The sequence below is a fragment of the Cordyceps javanica genome, chromosome 1 (assembly GCF_051103115.1).
Source record: "Cordyceps javanica chromosome 1, complete sequence".
In the NCBI taxonomy this organism is placed as follows: domain Eukaryota; kingdom Fungi; phylum Ascomycota; class Sordariomycetes; order Hypocreales; family Cordycipitaceae; genus Cordyceps; species Cordyceps javanica.
In genome coordinates, this window is record NC_139295.1 from 3,697,661 (window position 1) to 3,715,254 (window position 17,594).

Genomic DNA, 17,594 nt, shown 5'->3' on the forward strand with positions numbered 1-17,594 from the left:
GCAACTTCATGGCTGTCACAACCACTTTCTCGTCTCGGAAAACTACATCGCAAAGGGTTGGGTGAGGTTTCCATACTCCCATAATGTCTAGCTGTTGCAGAGTCGAATAAAAGGTTGTCTGGTATCGTACAAGGCAGCCACCGACTGCCAGAAGCTTGACATCGTGCCCCTCTAGTTCGACGACAAGACCAAATAAAAATGCCCAGACATGGACATTTTCGACTTTGCGAGCTGGCTCAAGAGGGCGCTCAGTAACCTCGGAGGGGTGTACAATCCAGACACGTGGATTCTCACTTTGCTGGGCATAGGAAAATGCTTGACGAATCTCACGACGTGATATCGATACATCCTCGTAGATGCAGCGACCTTCGTTCCATACCGCAGAATAACGGTTGGGGCTGATGAATATGGCTCCCAAATTCGGCATGATCATTGGAAACTGTGATGTTCCCACGACCAGGTAGAGCACTGGGGGCATGTGTATTCGATCAAGTCGCAGACGAATGATCTCCTTGACTGACTCAATGCTCGATTCTACATTGAAAATTTCTCGAGGTTGGCTGTCATGTAATATTTCGTCGATTTTATTCCATATTTTATTACATTCAGTAATAGTGCCCATAATGATGACAGAATCATTACACTGGAGCGAGTATACTGCATGCGGAATGACAAAGTCAACGAAATCTTGATTCACATCGAGTGAATGTTGCGTAACAAGGCTGCCCTTTTTTTTCTCTGGTGATAGCCTGATACGACTGAACTTGCTCTGTGACATATGAAGCTTGAGCATGCATGTCCAAAGCGAGCAGTCAACCTCGTCCGAGTCGGACAAGATGATTACTCGCCATGTTGCTGAGCCACGGGGCCTTTTAGCAAGCAGCATCAAGTGCAGCAGGCAAAGGCAAAAGGGTGCAGAAAAGTGCAGATCAAAGTTGAGGACAACCGTGACGTGCTCTTTTTTCCATCCTCCCCGGTCATAAATCGAACGCAGATCATCATAGAGTGATCCGTAGTGTTCGATGCGCAATCCGTCTTGCTTGTTCTTGAGCAGGCTCTCGCACCTCTTTTCCATGTCAGCCAGCAGCAACTCTCTTTCGAATGTGTCAGCCACAACAAAGATCAGTGTATTGTCATCTTCGAGTAGCTGATCTACATCCTCAGTGATGTGAATAATGCGGTCGATGGGAGACTCGTCGGGTGCCTTGGCGTGGGCAAACGTAACGGGGCCGGGTCGAGTAAACCAGCTCGCAAAATCTTCGACAGGAGAATAAGGTACCGACATTTTAAAGATGAACTATCAGCGCTGTTAGTGATGTTGCAATAAGTCCAGCCCTGTTTACTTGCTCGTATTTTGTTCCTGTTGATTACTGTTGGAGGAACGCGGATGTGGATGGAAGATTGGAGCCAATGAGGAAGCAGCTCACATGTGAGTCGGTTCTCACAAACCTTGCCATCCAACAGGTCAATTCACTGGAGAGGGCATGGTAAACAATGTGGTCGGGGTGTCATGCAAACAGACTTCAAATCCACTTCGGCGCGGCCAAGTTGGAGCTGGTGCGAAGATTCCTTGCAATAAAGAAGTGGTAGGATATGCTTCAATCTAATTGAGCCCATCATTATGCTCAATCATAGATCTTCATTAGCATATAAATTCAACATCCAAACACAGATAAAGGGTCCAGGGCAATCTCTTGTTCTTTTGCCCGTCGCTGGTCTATAGTGATTACTTGCAAAGCTGGCCGACAGGTTGCGGTACCAGCCGGTTGACAGGTCAAAAGGTGAAAAGGTGCCCAGGCTTTTATTAGGAAGAGCGGCTCAGGGTGGTGCCAAACAGCGTTGCTGTCACTCGCGACCACTTTCGTCTTTCGTCTAGGCTATGTTACGTGAAATAACCTGCTGACCTTCTCCGAAAGACAGGAGGTAAAAAAAAAATTAATGGACTCAAGGAACATGGTATAGGAAAAGCCCGATGCGGGGGTCGAACCCGCAACCTTGAGATAGTGAACTCGTGCTAAGAGTCTCACGCTCTACCGATTGAGCTAACCGGGCACACAATAGTGTGAGTTGCTCCCTGGCGGCGTAAATCGAGCTCATGAACGCAATACAATTATCAGCCTAGCCGGTCAATCTGGTTTGTATTGCCTCGTAGTACTAGTTGACGCCAGGAGAATGAGTCGCCCGTGAGGGCTACATAAATAGTACGGTATTGACGGGGGTCACCAGTCAACATGAGCCCTCAGCAAATAAGTGACATAAATAACCATTTGATCAACGAGCTGCATTGTGTTTGCAGACCAAGTCTGAGGTGTCTTCGTTTGCATGTGTTCACCACTTACAACCTACAACCCGCACACGACATCAAACAGCATCATCACGTCGAAATGAGTACGAGAACAACAAGTGACGATTTTGCGATCGGATCTCTCGAGACGCCCTGCGAAAACATATCTACTAGAATTTTGGCCCGGTTCAAGAATGCAGACAACGACCCGACTCATGTCTTCATGTCGTTTGCAGAGTTCATCAATGAACTTCGCACACAAGAAGCAGAGAATAGGTTACGTATGGCGCATATTCGGGTGGGAAAAACGGTAGAAATGCTCCAGAAGGACGCGAAGAGGGAATTTACACTGTCGATGCTAGTCATGTCAATGAGTCCTTTCACGCTGCAGTCCGTAATGATGGGTACTGTGGCAAGGGACGCATTCGTGACAGGTCACAGACACTGGCCTAGCGAGGATGGCCCAGGGATCTTTGCTGTCGGAATAGCTGTCAAAAATCGTTTCGGTGCATTTTTGACGAGCAATGAACTCGAGGCTTTGGCCAGCAACGTTGATAAGTACGTAGAGGCATACAGAGCTCACAAAGTGCGCAGCAGCCTACGGACTGTGCCACAAATTACGTCGATTCAATTTGCAAAGGCTGTGGATAGTAATATCCGTACCTTTCCAAGAGATGGATGCCGTTCCATTACTTGTGACGACGACGCTGACCGCGCTGCATTGTTTGCCGAGCGACTGCGGCATCGTGCCACCTACGCAAAGCTACTGGACCCAAGTGGCAACAGTGTGCAGATGCAGAGTCCTCTGTATATCGGATGCTCAAACAAAGTGAGCGAACGGATCAAGTCGTATGACCCTCCCAGATTCGACAGAATCAACAAGTTACTTGGTTTGACTCTCAACCTGCTGTCTCACATGGGACTCCAGTCGAGAGCGATAGCTCGCTCGGTGATGCCAATATGGGATCACAGACATCTTGATCAAGCGGAAAGACTGGTGACAACATTGGCAAGCTCATTAGTCTCTCAAGAGGGCTTCAATGCCACAGAGGCTGGCGGCAATCAAAGTACAGCAAGCGGATCGACATTTCGCGAGAACCAGATGCAGGTCTTCGTCAACAAGCCATACTTCAAAGACAATCTTATCAAGGCAACAAATACCCTCAAAGCTATTGAAGATTATCAGGAAGAATTGGTCACGCTACGTGACAAGTTCCGTGACCAGGAACGATCATTCCAGGTGCTACGCGACAGACTCTCTGTACTCCAAGCGCTTCATGTACGGACGTGTGATGAGATGTGTCAGGAGATGCACGAAAAAAATGAAAGGGAGCGCCGAATGATCAAGCAGATTGAAAAGCAGGATAAGGAACTGTCTTCTCTTGTCGAAATGTTTGAATTGTTACGGTATGCGTATAGACCGGAAAACGACCAGCAGCTGAATATTTTACGTAGCGACGACTTGGATGTTGATTAATTAGTAATAGAGAGATTGTACAATGTAATATTAAGGCCACTTTGTGAAAGGTTACATTTTTAGCACTTAGCACTTAGGCACTTAAATTCATAATTCGCTCTAAGGCTGTAAGCAGCCAGCCCGGTTGCTGGAAGCCAGCCAGGTTGCTGGAAGCCAGCCAGGTTGCTGGAAGCCAGCCAGGTTGCTGGAAGCCAGCCAGGTTACTAGCAGCCAGCCAGGCTGTCAGCAGCCAGCAAGCCAGGTTGCTAGAAGCCAGCCAGGTTACTGGAAGCCAGCCAGGTTGCTGGAAGCCAGCCAGGTTGCTGGAAGCCAGCCAGGTTACTAGCAGCCAGCCAGGCTGTCAGCAGCCAGCAAGCCAGGTTGCTAGAAGCCAGCCAGGTTGCTGGAAGCCAGCCAGGTTGCTGGAAGCCAGCCAGGTTGCTGGAAGCCAGCCAAGATACTAGCAGCCAGCCAGGCTGTCAGCAGCCAGCAAGCCAGGTTGCTAGAAGCCAGCCAGGTTACTGGAAGCCAGCCAGGTTGCTAGAAGCCAGCCAGGTTACTAGAAGCTAGCCATTAAAAGCCAGTGTTAGACCTGGGAAGGTCGCTAGAAGTGTCCAGCTAGGAGCTAATAATAACCAGTAGCTCGTTAGGATTAACGGGCCTCTGTTCTCTGACTATGTCAATACCTAGTTAACAGGATCGCGGTTCTACAAGCATGTCGCTTTGCATAGTATGTGGTTAGAAGTAGCATGTAGATAGTTGATTCTGTCAATCTAGTAGAAATGGTAACTATCTTAAATACTTGCAAAACCTCACGTGTTCGCAGTCAGGATTGACTGCGCACATGTAACAGCCAGCTAGGTTACTAGTAGCTAGCTACTAAAAGCTAGCTACCTAAGTTACTAGTAGCTAGCCAAGTTACTAGCAGCCAGCCATTAAAGCTAGCTATTAGTAGATAGCTAGGTTGCTAGCAGTTAGCCAAGTTGCTAGCAGGATCAGACAAAGAATGATAGGGGGCCGTAGCCGCAGCCACAACAACAGCCACAGCAGCTGCTGCAGGATCTGGGGGGCCAAGCTCTCACACAGTTGCCGCATCCTCGTTGCGGGTTGCTGGTCCCCGGCGGCGGCGGCGTCGGCGGCGTCGGCGTACCCCTCTAGGTCTTGCCGGTTGTGTACCAGCAAAACCAGAGCCGGACGACGGATTGGCCGCCGGAACTCTACGAGGCAGCTGCTGCTGCTGTCGAAAAAATGTACGGTCAGCTTGGCTCCCCCGATCATGCAGCTGCTGCTGTTGTGGCTGCTGCAGCTGCGTAGACACACCAGACATAGGCAAAAGCTGCGGCTCCCTTATTATTCTTTGTCTGGCCTCCATTGCATCAATCTGGACCGCAGGTACCAGCTGCTGCAAACCCCTGTATGTGTATGTTACCTCCCATACAGCGTCCCTAGGCACACCAGGAATGCTCTGGATATCTCTCACACGCTGATGCAGAGCATCCGTGGTTGAGAGATACGGCATCTGGCCCTGGTAGGTATCCACCTCTACCAGCCTCGACTGCTCGTTGAGTGGTGGCCGGGCATGAGTGTCTGGCACATGGACAATGCCATGACCACCACCGTCACTACCATGGCCAACACCACGGCCAATTCCACTCCATGACCCCCTGTTTGTTGGAGCCATGACACGGCCTCTCCCTCTCTGTCCACCGGCGTTCCCACCTCCTCGACCGGTGGCCTGGGCATAGGCACGGCCAATAGAGCGGCCGCGGACACCATGATTGGAACCACGACCACCCCGTTGGTTCTGGCCCTCACCACCCCCCATGTTATCGTTGCCGCTGCTGCGGCTGTTGTTGTTGTTGTCGTCGTTGTTGTTGTTGTTGCTCATCTTGAAAAGAAAATGCGTGTGCGTGTGCGTGTGCGTGTGTATGTGTATGTGTGTGTGTGGAATATGGGTTTGTGATTGAAAATGTTGTGGATGTGAGTAGATGACCGTCACAACTTGACGCTCACTTTCTGCTCACTTTCTGCCACTCTGTATCTACCACACAATCTCGCCGTTGGCGAGAGAGACTTTGTGCACAGCTTCCAATTTCTTTTCAGGAGAACCAGATACAATCGACCGGCACTATTTCTACGACACTAAGAATTCTGCAAGTGGAATGGATAACAGCGAAGACATCGACGGGGGGGAGAGGCGGCCTATCGAATTCGCCTGGCCGGACGGTGACAATACTCATGGTTCCAGTGCGACGTCAGGCGTTCACTGTCTATTAGTATTGATGAAAGCCATCCGGGTATCTCTTGAACAGGGCTCTTTTTCAAACAATTTTGATTTGAACCTGTTTTTGAAAATTGATGACGACTGGTCTGAGAGCGGTCCTGACCTGGATGCTTTGGCGATGGAAGTGTGGCACCGGCCTTTCGACGAAATTCCTGCCACCGAATTGTGTTTTTCAGCACTATTATCTCTTCCATACTGGGAGAGATTTTGGTCTGAGCCAGCGATGCACCCGTGGCGTCCTCCTCTTTGGAGTTACACGACAGACCGTTGCTGGTATAAGACGACGGATAATGACACTCCATGGACAGTCATTCAATTGATTAGAGAATTTGGATGCAATGCCACAACCATTGGCCCAAATTCCTTTCAGTTTAATGCACTCCCAACCATGGATATAGGGGAAGCAGTCGGCGCGCGCTTTGGGGTACTGGACACTCACGAACCCAATGTCGTGTTCCCGGCTGTGCACTCGCTATTTTTCTATGCAATGTTCAATGTGTGCAATGTCAACGACGAGGCACGATTGGACTTTGACAAATTTCGCACTTTCGATGTCGAACCCGTTGACCCGGTGTACGGGGACATGAGGCGGATGCGCTTCAACCTCATGGCTATCATCAAATTCCGCTCGCAGCACGATGGTGTCGACAGTATTCGTCTTTACCATGTTGACGGCCATCATATATGCCCAGAGTCCTCACTTCCATATGCGAACCCGGAATGGAAATTTGCAGACTTTGTCAACGGGGACACATTCTTCGCCTTATACGCTCGCAGTTGGTATAAGCCGAAGGAAAGCCCATCATTTCCGGAAGTGTCGATGATGGGGGATGAAGATCCAGATAACAACCAAGACAACATGAGATCTGTAACCCATCTTCGCACTTTCGACTATTTGATGAACCGTGCTCAGGAATTCGCAGGCTACAACTAGTGGTGCTACATATGGATGGCTATTGAACATGTAACTACCAAACAGTTAGTTTTTAATAGCATCTTGTGCTCTCGATATTGTTATTTGATCGCTTCTATCCAATTATCAATTGCTAGCTTGGAATTGCCCAGATGCTAAGTTCACGGTTCGCTCACAGGTGACTCGCTAATTGAAGATCTACATAATTCGAGCTTATTAGTAAGGATCATCTTATATGTTCTGGTAACATTTGCAATGCGGTATCTCTCAACCACGGATGCTCTGCATCAGGGTGCGAGAGAAATAGGCTGTTAAAAGCCAGGCAGGTTACTATTAGCCAGGTCGCTAGCAGCCAGGTAGCAGCCAGCCAGTCTGCTAGGAGCCAGGTTACTAGCAAAAGCCAGTCAGGCAGTTGAAAGCCAGGCAGTTGAAGAAAGCTAACTAGGTTACTAGTAGCTAGCTAGGTTACTAGTAGCCAGCCACTAAAAGCTAGCTCAGTTACTTTAGCAACCAAGTCAGTCAAGATTGTTGCGGCGCATCAGCTCAAGAGCGGCGACATACAAGTTTTCACGAGCACGACCGCCGAGGCTGCACAGCTCAAACAGAACAGGGAGTGGACTAGCAGGTTAGGAGCACAAGCTGAGCTCCTCGTGCCCACGTACGGAGTTATTGTTCATGGCATCCCTACCAGTTCCATTAATGTCAAAGACCAGAAAGCGACCATTGGTCAAATGCTCGCAGACAACCACAGTCATTGCCAACGCCGAAATATCGTACATAGGATGGTTAACAAAAGAAGGGAATCTCAAGCGAGCATCCTCGATTGTACCCTTTTGCCTTTGCCTGCTGCACTTGATGCTGCTTGCTAAAAGGCCCCGCGGCTTAGCAACATGGCGAGTAATCATCTTGACCGTGCCTGCAGAATCAAACAGTGCTTCCGGTGCTACCAATACGGACACGTTTGTTGGAGCCATGACACGGCCTCTCCCTCTCTGTCCACCGGCGTTCCCACCTCCTCGACCGGTGGCCTGGGCATAGGCACGGCCTCTCCCTCTCTGTCCACCGGCGTTCCCACCTCCTCGACCGGTGGCCTGGGCATAGGCACGGCCTCTCCCTCTCTGTCCACCGGCGTTCCCACCTCTTCGACCGGTGGCCTGGGCATAGGCACAATAGAGCGGCCGCGGACACCATGATGGGACACCATGATTGGAAAATCCATATATCGACACAACCCTGGCCTAGTCCTAGCGCTACAAATGCTAGGTGAGGTCTCACAAGCGGGCGCATGTCCCGGCCGCTGTGCTATCTTTACCGACAACCAGGCCGCCATTCAAGCGATACAAAACCCAAAGCACCCATCCGATCAGTATATCCTCGCGGAGGCCATACGAGAATTCGAGAAAATCCGGACCTTAGGATGGGATGTGCAGCTCCGATGGATCCCGGCACATGTAGGCGTACCCGGCAACGAAACCGCCGATAAGGCAGCGAAAGACGCCGCCCGACAGCACGGAGATCCATCAGAGCCGGATTCCCTGCGTACTCTCATGGCACCCATCAAGACCGTCATCTGCAAGACTATGCGAGCCGAGTAGGCGGCTTCCTGGGAAACAGCCAAGCACGGAAGGGAGCTCTTCCGACTTGGGGTTAAACCAGGGAAAGCGACACTCGACTTGCGTCGCGGAACGCACAGGGCCATCAGTTCCGTGATCACGCAAATGCGTAACGGCAAGATTGGCCTTAATGCGTACCTCCACGCCATCAACAAAGCGGACACTGATGAATGCCAGTGCGGCTATGGACCTCAGACCGTACGGCACATCCTGCTCGAATGCAGGAACTGGACAGAAGAACGACAGAAAATGTGGGCAGGCAGACACCCTTGCGTTGACATCAAACGCATTCTCTGTAGCTCGCCAATGGCGGCGCAGGCAGCAAAAATGATCCTGAGGACGGGCCTGCTAGGATAATTTCGAGCAGTTCCGTCCACCGTACTCGAATATACAGCGTAGACGAGTGATTTTGGTTATACAGAAGATGAGGAGGCCAGGACAGGCCTGACAAGTTCAAAGACACAGAACAGATAGAATAGCCATATGCAGAGAGCAACCATAGATCTTGTCGCTTGACAGGGAAAAGTCTTTCTCGCAGTAACGGCCTGGCAAGCATAGTTTTCCTGCAAGAGAGACTGATCCCAGATTATGGGAGTAATTTGTATAAAGGTGTGCGCTGCATACCTAGCAGCTAGCTACCAAAAGCCAGCCAAGTTACTACTAGCTACCTAGCTATTAATAAAAGCCAGCCAAGTTACTAGCAGCTAGCCAAGTTACTAGCAGCCAGCTACCAAAAGCTAGCTAATTCACTAGCAGCTAGCCATTAGAAGCCAGCCGCAGCCAGGCTATTAGCAGCTAGCCAGCCAGGTTACTATAAGTCAGCCAGGTTACTGCAAATAAGCCAGGTTGCTGCAAGCCAGTCAGGTTACTGCAAGCCAGTCAGGTTGCTGCAAGCCAGTCAGGTTGCTGGCAGCCGGCCATTAGAAGCCAGCCCTAGGCTGTTGGCAGCTAGCCAGCCAGGTTACTGTAAGCCAGCCAGATGGCTGTAAGTCAGCCAGGTTAGTGCAGCCAGGTTACTGGCAGCCGGCCATTAGAAGCCAGCCAGCAGCCAGGCTGTTGGTAGCTAGCCAGCCAGGTTACTATAAGTCAGCCAGGTTGCTAGAAGTCAGGTTACTAGAAGTCAGCCAGGTTGCTGGCAGCCAGCTATTAGAAGCCAGCCCCAGGCTGTTAGCAGCTAGCCAGCCAGGTTACTAGAAGCCAGCCAAAAAGCCAGCCAGGCAGTTAAAAGCCAGCCAGGCAGTTAAAAGCCAGCCAGGCAGTTAAAAGCCAGCCAGGTAGTTAAAAGCCGCCAGGCAGTTAAAAGCCAGCCAGGCAGTTAAATGCCAGCCAGGTTACTAGCAGCTGGCTGAGTTACTAGAAGCTAGCCTCTAAAAGCCAGCCAAGTTGCTAGCAGCCAGCCATTAAAAGCCAGCCAAGTTATTACCTAGTAGCCAGGCATTAAAAGCCAGCTAGGTTACTAGCAGCTGGCTGAGTTGCTAGAAGCCGGCCTCTAAAAGCCAGCTAAGTTACTAGCAGCCAGCCATCAAAAGCTAGCCAAGTTACTGCCTAGTAGCTGGGCACCAAAGGCTAGCTAGGTTACTAGTAGCTGGCTAAGTTACTAGAAGCCGGCCTCCAAAAGCCAGCCAAGTTACTAGCAGCCGGCCACTAAAAGCCAGCCACTAAAAGCCAGCCACTAAAAGCCAGCCACCAAAAGCCAGCCACCAAAAGCCAGCCAGGTTGCTAGCAGCCAGCCATCAAAAGCCAGCCATTTAGCTAGCCAAGTTGCTAGAAGTCAATCAGCCAACTAGCCAACCAGCTAACTAGCCAGGTCACTAGAGCCAGGCTTTAAGCGTAGAGACGTGGCTCACGAAATATATCCTGTGAGAGTATCACGCCGTAGTAATATACTAAATAAATAAGAGCGTGCATGAAACGAGGCAGTGTACGCGCCAGGGCAGAGTTCTCAGGGCCACCCGACTACAGTTATGTGCAGAGATTCAAAATAGTGCAACAAAATCGAGCGAGCAACAACTCAGACTCGAGATACAACGAGCAACAACTCAGACTCGAGATACAACGAGCAACAACTCCGACTCGAGATACAACGAGCAACAACTCCCATACTCGAGATTACACTCCCATACTCGAGATACAACTACAAGATGTTGAGTCGACAAGCACCAGATGTCAGTCGAGCTGGTTTTAAACTTGCAAGGCATTCATCTCGTCCTGGCGAATCACGGCAACGCAGTCATCAACATGTAAACTTGCAAGGCATCGGCCCGGCAAATCACGGCAACGCAGTCATCATGTGCAACGTATATTCATCGGCGTCGAGGCATCATCCCACGGCATGTACAAAGATGTAAAAAAACAAATCCCAATGCGTCACCGACAAGCTGCCTCGCCTAGCTCTCCCACATTGCTAGTTCCTAAACGCCGCGCTGCAATCGTTCCGCCCGTGGGTGGAGATGTAAGTAGAGCAAATAGCAATGCAAGATCAAAAGAAATGGAATGGTAAGAAGACGTGTACGAAATCATGCGCTAGCTCAGTACCTGGCTACCTGAGAACTGCCCGGACGCGGGGTTGGCTCATCAAAAACATGAGACGGCCGCGGAGTGGCGTCGACCTCGCCCGTAGTGTCGATCGGCGGCGTGGTGATGGTACCCCGGTCTTGTGCTTGCCCGTGCAAGACGGGCGGCTCCTCTTGCGATGGCGTCGTGGCGACCTGCGTCACCGTCTCGGGCGTGCTCTCGGATCCCATCATGCTGTCGTGGCTGTTGGCGCGCATCATCTCGATGCCAAGCTTGGAGCTCGGAAGCGGCGTCTTGCCTGACAGCGCTTTGCTGCCGCGTCGCGCGTGGTGCTTCTCCTTTTGGTGCACCTCTTCGTCCTCGTCGTCGGCAGAGTCGGTGCCGTCTGAGCTGCGGCGCTCAGAAGACTCTCGCTTCGACTTGAACTTGTCCAGGGATCGCACGGCCTGCTCCATCTGGCCAGGGGCGGATTGCTGCGTCACAAGATGAGGCAGCTTGTGGGAATCATCAGAGCCGAGAATGTCGGATTCGGCAATGCCCAGGCCGCCTTCCTCCCAGTCGCCGGTCGCCTTGCGACTAATGAGAAACGGAACATCATCCGTCATGACGGATTCAGAATCACCAAAGACGCTCGACATGGAGTCTTCGCGGCTGGACAGGATTGCTGAGCCTTGTCGGCCGGCAAAGGCTGAGACGCTCGACGTCGGGCTGTCGTCGGATCGGGGGTTGAGCTTGCGGAGGTTGATGGGCACGGGAGCCGGTGCCGCCGAGCCGGAGCTGGAGCGCTGGGGCGACTCGGGACGCCACTGGCAAAGCCCGCGAAGTACTTCGCCCAACTTGGAGGAGCTGATGGGCTTCTCAATCAAGGAATCAAAGTAGTGAGGTGCCTGCAGCTCCTTCAAGTAGGACGTGATGGCGACGATGGGGGTATGCGCGTTTGTATTCTTCGTCTCGCGAACCATCCGTGCCACGTCGGCGCCGTTGATCTGAGGTAGCCTATACTCTAGAAAAATGACGTCAAACTTGATTTCGCTCATGGCGTACCGTACAGCTTCGGAGCCGTTGGATACGGAAATGGTGCGGCAGCGGAGCTTCTCGAGCAGCTTTTCCATCACCATCCTCGACACGGGGTGGTCTTCGCAGATGAGCACGTCGAGTGGTCTAAACGTCGGGGTGCCACCGTCAAAGGCAATTTGTGAGAGACGGCGTGAGCTCTGCCGACGTCTCTGCACGCGCAGCAGAGCGTTGTGCCTGTCTCCTTCATTGTCCGACGACGACGGCGACATGTCAAAGACCTGGCTTCGGCGATTACGGTGGTGCTGGTGGAGCATATCGGTAGCCACGGGGCTCGATTCGGCGGAGCCGACAGTGAGGGAGCGTGATCGTCCAGAGCTGCGAGGTGTGGACAGCTTTTGAGGCGAAATGGCTAGCTGCTGTGGCGTGGAAGTCTTGGCTTTGACGGGCGAAGCGCCAATAGTCGTGGATGCCTTTTGCAGGCTGGGCGGGACTTTGGGAATGTCGATTGGTGGTGCATTCGGCTGCAGTGCGGAAGATTGGTGAGAGAGGCTAGAGGCGTTGCTCGAAGCTTTCCGGCGACCGTCTCCGCCGGCTACAAAGGACACAAGCAGGGGCGAGGAGGGTTGGGAAGCCCGGCTGGGCGACGAGGTCGCATGGCTATATCCGGACGGGGACTGTGGGCGATTGCTACCCTTGGCGTTGGACAGGGTCCTCTGCAAGTGGTTTGCAAGCACCGGGCTGCCCTCCAAGGAAGGGGCTGGCGACCCGACACCGGCAGAGCCGCTGCTCGAGGATTGCTTGTTCTGGGCCGCCAAAGCCTCGGCGCGCAGCTTTTGGATAACGTCCTTGTTGGCCTTTTCAAGCACCGGCAAATTCTTGAATGAAAAGTTGCCAAAGTCGTCAGAGACTACGGGCTCGCTGAGACGTCGTGACTTCATGTCTCGCACATGCGGTGGAATGTGTAGCGGCATCAGCTTGCGGTTCATCGAATTAACCTGAGACCTGACGCGCGACAGAGCGTCGTGTGGTCGGTCGGGGTAGTCGGACCCTGAGGCTGACTGGGGTGACATTTGGTCTTCCATCTCTTCGGCAAAAGACTGCAGCACGGCTCCCCGGGCGTCAAAGTATTCAGTGTCCTCTGGGTTTTCGGGCTGGGGAACAAACTGCGCCTCGTCTTCGAGCAGCGTATCCCAGTTGACGCCTGTGAAGAACGGGTGATGACGGATTTCATCGCCGCCAGACTCGTACTTTTCGTCACGGTTGGAGCCTAGACGCTGGAGAGGATCGATGCAGAGAAGCTTATTGATGAGATCCTTGGCCTCTTCGGATACAGTCTCCAAGACTGTCTCGTCCGGCCACTGGATTTTGCGCGCCAGGATATTGTCAAACACTTGCTCGGCCTCGCTGGCATGGAACGGCGGAATGCCAAAGAGAAACTCGAATAGGATGCAGCCGACGGACCACCAATCCGAGGTCTCGTCCTGTTTGTCACCGTTGATGGTTTCCGGGGCAAGGTAGTCGGGCGTGCCGACGAATCGCCGGTTCGTATCTTGGGGGCCAAAAAGCGCCATGGGTGGCGGCATCATGGTCTGCGGAAGAGACGGATGTCGCGCGTGGCTGTCAATGCTGGCCCTAGTACTAGGCAGACTACCTGGCATGTCGGGCGAGCCGTGAATCATGGCATCATCGTCCACCGGTGACTTGACCAGGCTCAGGGTTCCGGGATCCGAGTCGTTGAGCGAAAAGTTGGACAGCATCTGCGAAAGGGATTCACTACCACCGCTGTCGCTTCGCCGTCCCGCCGATGTTCGTCGGGGCTCGGTCAGCTGGCCCAGGCTAAAGTACGACGGCTGGGACATGCTGCCGACATCCGGGGTCATCTGAGGCGTCATTGTTGGGGAGTGGACTTGGCCTTGGAGGTCCAGAGACGTGGAACGTGACGACGCCATGGATGCGGATCGCACAAACGGCCCTTGCTTGAGAAGATCAGGTGTGGTCTCGCTGGCTTCACTGTTCAAGGCTCGTTTCTGACGGCCAACCAGGCCCATTCGGGAGAGACCAAAGTCGGTCAGTTTTAAATGTCCCTTTTGGTCGATGAGCAAGTTGTCCGGCTTCAGATCACGGTGGATAATGTCGCGTTCATGAAGGTGCTTGACACCAAGAATAACTTCAGCAAGGTACTTTTGAACCCAATCCTCTGGAAGGCCTCCCAAGACCTTGATCAACGCGGCACAGTCGCCGCCGTTGAGATATTCCATGACAAGATATAGGTAGTCTTTGCTGGAAAATGTCCAATAGAGCTTTGCGACGAACTCGCTCTGGCCCTGCCACATCATGATGGCTCTTTCTGCCTTGACATTGCCAACCTGGTTCTTGGCAACCATGTCTGCCTTTTTCAGCACCTTGATGGCAAAGTACTCACCGGTAGATTTCTTCTTGGACAGGTAGACGCTTCCGAAAGCACCCTTGCTGATGGGCTTGATGATTTCAAAGTCTTTGATGGAGGGCTGGTTGGATCGTGCCTGCGGCGGCGCTTGGCTGGCTCCCAGACGTGGAGACGGTGGTGGTCGCATAACAAAATCCGAAATGGCAGCCGAAGATTGCCGCCTGTGGTGTCGCGTAGGGTGAGCGATGGGAGAGCTAAACTCGCTGCTGGGAAACATGGGCGACGCTTCCGGGGAGACCATGGCATCGTGAGAGCCTGGAATCATGCGCGGTTTGATCCGCAGTGGCGAGGATGGCTGTGTGGCGCCACGAGATGGTGATTCCTGGCGACGGGGAGAGGTGGCTCCAGGGATAACGAGGCTTCGTCTCTGGTGTTGGCGGGCACTGGCGGCACGTCTAAGATCACCGAATTCGGAGATTGGCGAGTCGGTTCTCGGCATGTTTCTTGATACCGAGAGCGATCGAAAACTTTCCTCGGAGTCGCCCAAGTCACTTTCTAGCCAGAGAGACGAGCCTCGGCGCCCGTCACGAGACTGTGTCGAAGCGCCGCCAACGTAGGATCTCGGCGTGAGGCATTCCTTGGGGCTGGCGGAGCCAGTAGACCCAACGACGGAGCTTGGTCGGGAACCACCGTGTACGGCAGCCGACAAGTTTACTTGGCGTAGGGCAGCCGCGAGTGCAGAGGGGCTGGTGACGAGGTGGCCGGAGGAGCCGGCCTCGGATCGCCCTCGAGAGCGTGAGCCCGAGACGACACTTTTTCTTTCCAATCGCTCATATTCGGCCGGCTCCTTTTCATCGAGTTCGGGTGCATTGTATTGCTGTTGCTGTTGGTCATCGGCGTCGTCGACGCTAGAGTCTGTGAGCTGGCCCGCGGCAATACGGGCAGCCTTTCTCATGGCCTCCTCGACGCAGTCTTGAACAAGACACGAAAGTTCAATGCGAATACGTTCCGAGTACTCGAGAATCTTGCGGTGACGAAAGATGGCATCAACTTTGTTGCGGGCGGCCTTTTCCGTATCCGCACATAAAAGAGCCAGGCCCTGCTCCTGTTCGAGAGTATTGGTACTCGGGGACTGCCATTGCAGAACTTGAGATATGCGGGACTCGGATTGTGGAGATTGTGTTCGAATCTCACCGTCATCGAGGTGCGTCGGGTGATCTTTAATGGTCGGGTTGCTGATTTCGAGCGCAGTGTCGCACAGATCCATCAATAATTCGACGATTCTTGCCTGTGGTCGTCGAATGGCAAAGGAGCGTCCTCTAGAATGCCCGAAGCCACTTGTGCGATCTCGAGAGCGGGCTAGTGATGTGCTCGGCGATGATTGTGTGGATGGAGGCGGTCCGATGGGCAGTCCCTTGTAATCAGCGAGCGGTGCGGACTGTGGTTCGAGTAGTCGACTCTGGCGAGTTTCGAGAGCATCGAGGACTTTGACAATAGCATGACGGTGCTCGTTGAGACTCTCTTGCGCCATCTGCACGTCCATCTCGGCGCGGTGCTCCTGGAGGCAAAGCTCGGTGTGTTTCTCGAACCACCATGGAGGGATCTGGCGCTCGCAGATTCGGCAGAGGACGGGCGGAGGGGGGTCGAGGGGTTCCGAGTCCTCCTCCGCCGACTCGGCGAGCTTGGTGAGGTAGCCGGCCAGCACCTCGGCACCGGAGCCGAGGGAGTCGACAATAACATCGGGAAGGTCGATTTGGATTTCTTGGGGAGGTGTCCAGGGACGAATCATCCACATAGTCTGGGCAGGTTAGTTGGCTGCAGCGAAAAAGGGTCGGTATCCTTACGTGGCTCTCGCCTCCAGAAGCACCATCGTAAACCATGATGCCTTGGGCTTCGAGTTCGGCGAATTCATCTTGATCTCGCGGTGGAGCTTGTTCCTCTTCGGTGGTTTCTTGCTCGGGCTCATCTGGAGTGGCATGCTCGGTGGGGACGTTGACACGAAGCTTGGAAAGGGGACCCAAACGCATGGCAAATTTGACACGATGGCTCTTGGAGTCGTCGCGCTTCATGGATTCGACAATGTCGGTAAAAGCAGTCTTGTTGTCGCTGGCAATGAGGTCGGAGAGTAGGGTGCCGTCGAGGGAGTCGTAAGGGGTGCCGACCACGTCGCTCCACGAGGGACTCACCCACTTGATTGTGCCGTCGAGATTGAGGTCGACAATGACATTGAGGGTCTGAGAAGCAGCTTCTTGAAGTTCCTCTCTCTCATTTCGAATGTCTTGGCTCAGGGAACGGGTCATGAGGGTGGAGTCCAAGGTGCGAAGGGTCGTGAGGGCCGGAGGCGCCAGCGACGGCGACGGCGACGGCGACGGGGGGTCCATGGCTGTTTAGTTTGTTCAATCGGGGCAAGGTGTGGTATCGAGATATCGAGGCGTAGACGAGGGCATGTGGCGGCGCCGAAGAAGGGCAGGTTTTCGAGGGCTTGCCGCCACGGCGTTGGTTGTTTGTTGGGTGTATTCGACTTGGTGTTTGCAGCGGGCAGCGGCTCTCACTGGGGAGGAACTGGCAGGGGCGCCAGTACTAGAGACGCGGGAGAGTCGAATGCATGGCTGGCAAGAAGCTCGGAGCAGAAAAGTTGCTCCCGAAAGAGTTGTTGGGGAGAAAATGTCGGGAGATGGCAGGACGGAGGCGCGGCAAGCGTGACGAGGGCGGCGGACAGACGTCGTCTTGATGGACGATGACGGCCGCAGGCCAGAGGGTGGGTGTACAGGCTCCTCGGCGAAAACGGGGTGGCACGGGGCAGCTCGTTGACAACGCAAGGGCGGGATGAAGAAGGCCACAGACCAAATATGAGCAGGGAAGGGTCAGTATTGAAGAGACGAAAATCGTGCGTCGAGAAAAGGGCCAAAACAAACACAAAAAAAAGACGGGAGATGCAGCAGAATGGATTTGACCCTCTCTGGTTCACAATGGCTGTAGTGCCACAGCAGGTCGTGGGCAGTAGTAGTGCGTCGGTAGGCGGCGCACCAGGTCGCGTTTCCTTTTCCCCCATGACACATTAAGCGGGGGGGAGGACGGTAAGGCCAATGGGAGCAGCTGAGTCGGTGCTAGCAGAGGTCTCCACGGG

At 53.3% G+C, this 17,594-nt stretch overlaps 6 protein-coding genes and 1 non-coding gene across 7 annotated transcripts; 3 read left to right on the forward strand and 4 right to left on the reverse strand.

Annotated features, from left to right (window-relative positions):
- Positions 1 to 15: 15 nt before the first annotated feature.
- On the reverse strand, positions 16 to 1,285 carry V2A60_001117 (uncharacterized protein; the record flags this gene model as incomplete). The annotated part of the gene is made up of 3 exons (XM_083252482.1): positions 16 to 42; positions 131 to 1,204; positions 1,280 to 1,285. 3 exons carry the CDS (start codon positions 1,283 to 1,285, stop codon positions 16 to 18), a joined length of 1,107 nt encoding a protein of 368 aa, XP_083108608.1.
- A 681-nt stretch (positions 1,286 to 1,966) lies between these two features.
- V2A60_001118 lies at positions 1,967 to 2,052 on the reverse strand. The gene has a single exon. It is a non-coding gene; the product is annotated as a tRNA-Lys (tRNA).
- Positions 2,053 to 2,384: 332 nt separating this feature from the next.
- On the forward strand, positions 2,385 to 3,761 carry V2A60_001119 (uncharacterized protein; the record flags this gene model as incomplete). Its single annotated transcript, XM_083252483.1, has 2 exons — positions 2,385 to 2,388; positions 2,521 to 3,761. 2 exons carry the CDS (start codon positions 2,385 to 2,387, stop codon positions 3,759 to 3,761), a joined length of 1,245 nt encoding a protein of 414 aa, XP_083108609.1.
- Positions 3,762 to 4,818: 1,057 nt separating this feature from the next.
- On the reverse strand, positions 4,819 to 5,628 carry V2A60_001120 (uncharacterized protein; the record flags this gene model as incomplete). Its single annotated transcript, XM_083252484.1, has 1 exon — positions 4,819 to 5,628. One exon carries the CDS (start codon positions 5,626 to 5,628, stop codon positions 4,819 to 4,821), a length of 810 nt encoding a protein of 269 aa, XP_083108610.1.
- A 784-nt stretch (positions 5,629 to 6,412) lies between these two features.
- On the forward strand, positions 6,413 to 6,958 carry V2A60_001121 (uncharacterized protein; the record flags this gene model as incomplete). The annotated part of the gene is made up of 1 exon (XM_083252485.1): positions 6,413 to 6,958. One exon carries the CDS (start codon positions 6,413 to 6,415, stop codon positions 6,956 to 6,958), a length of 546 nt encoding a protein of 181 aa, XP_083108611.1.
- Positions 6,959 to 8,139: 1,181 nt separating this feature from the next.
- V2A60_001122 (ribonuclease H family protein) lies at positions 8,140 to 8,532 on the forward strand (the record flags this gene model as incomplete). Its single annotated transcript, XM_083252486.1, has 1 exon — positions 8,140 to 8,532. The coding sequence occupies one exon, from the start codon at positions 8,140 to 8,142 to the stop codon at positions 8,530 to 8,532; it is 393 nt and encodes a 130-aa protein (XP_083108612.1).
- Positions 8,533 to 11,078: 2,546 nt separating this feature from the next.
- V2A60_001123 (protein kinase RIM15) lies at positions 11,079 to 16,848 on the reverse strand (the record flags this gene model as incomplete). The annotated part of the gene is made up of 2 exons (XM_083252487.1): positions 11,079 to 16,265; positions 16,312 to 16,848. The coding sequence occupies 2 exons, from the start codon at positions 16,846 to 16,848 to the stop codon at positions 11,079 to 11,081; spliced, it is 5,724 nt and encodes a 1,907-aa protein (XP_083108613.1).
- Between the last annotated feature and the right edge of the window lie 746 nt (positions 16,849 to 17,594).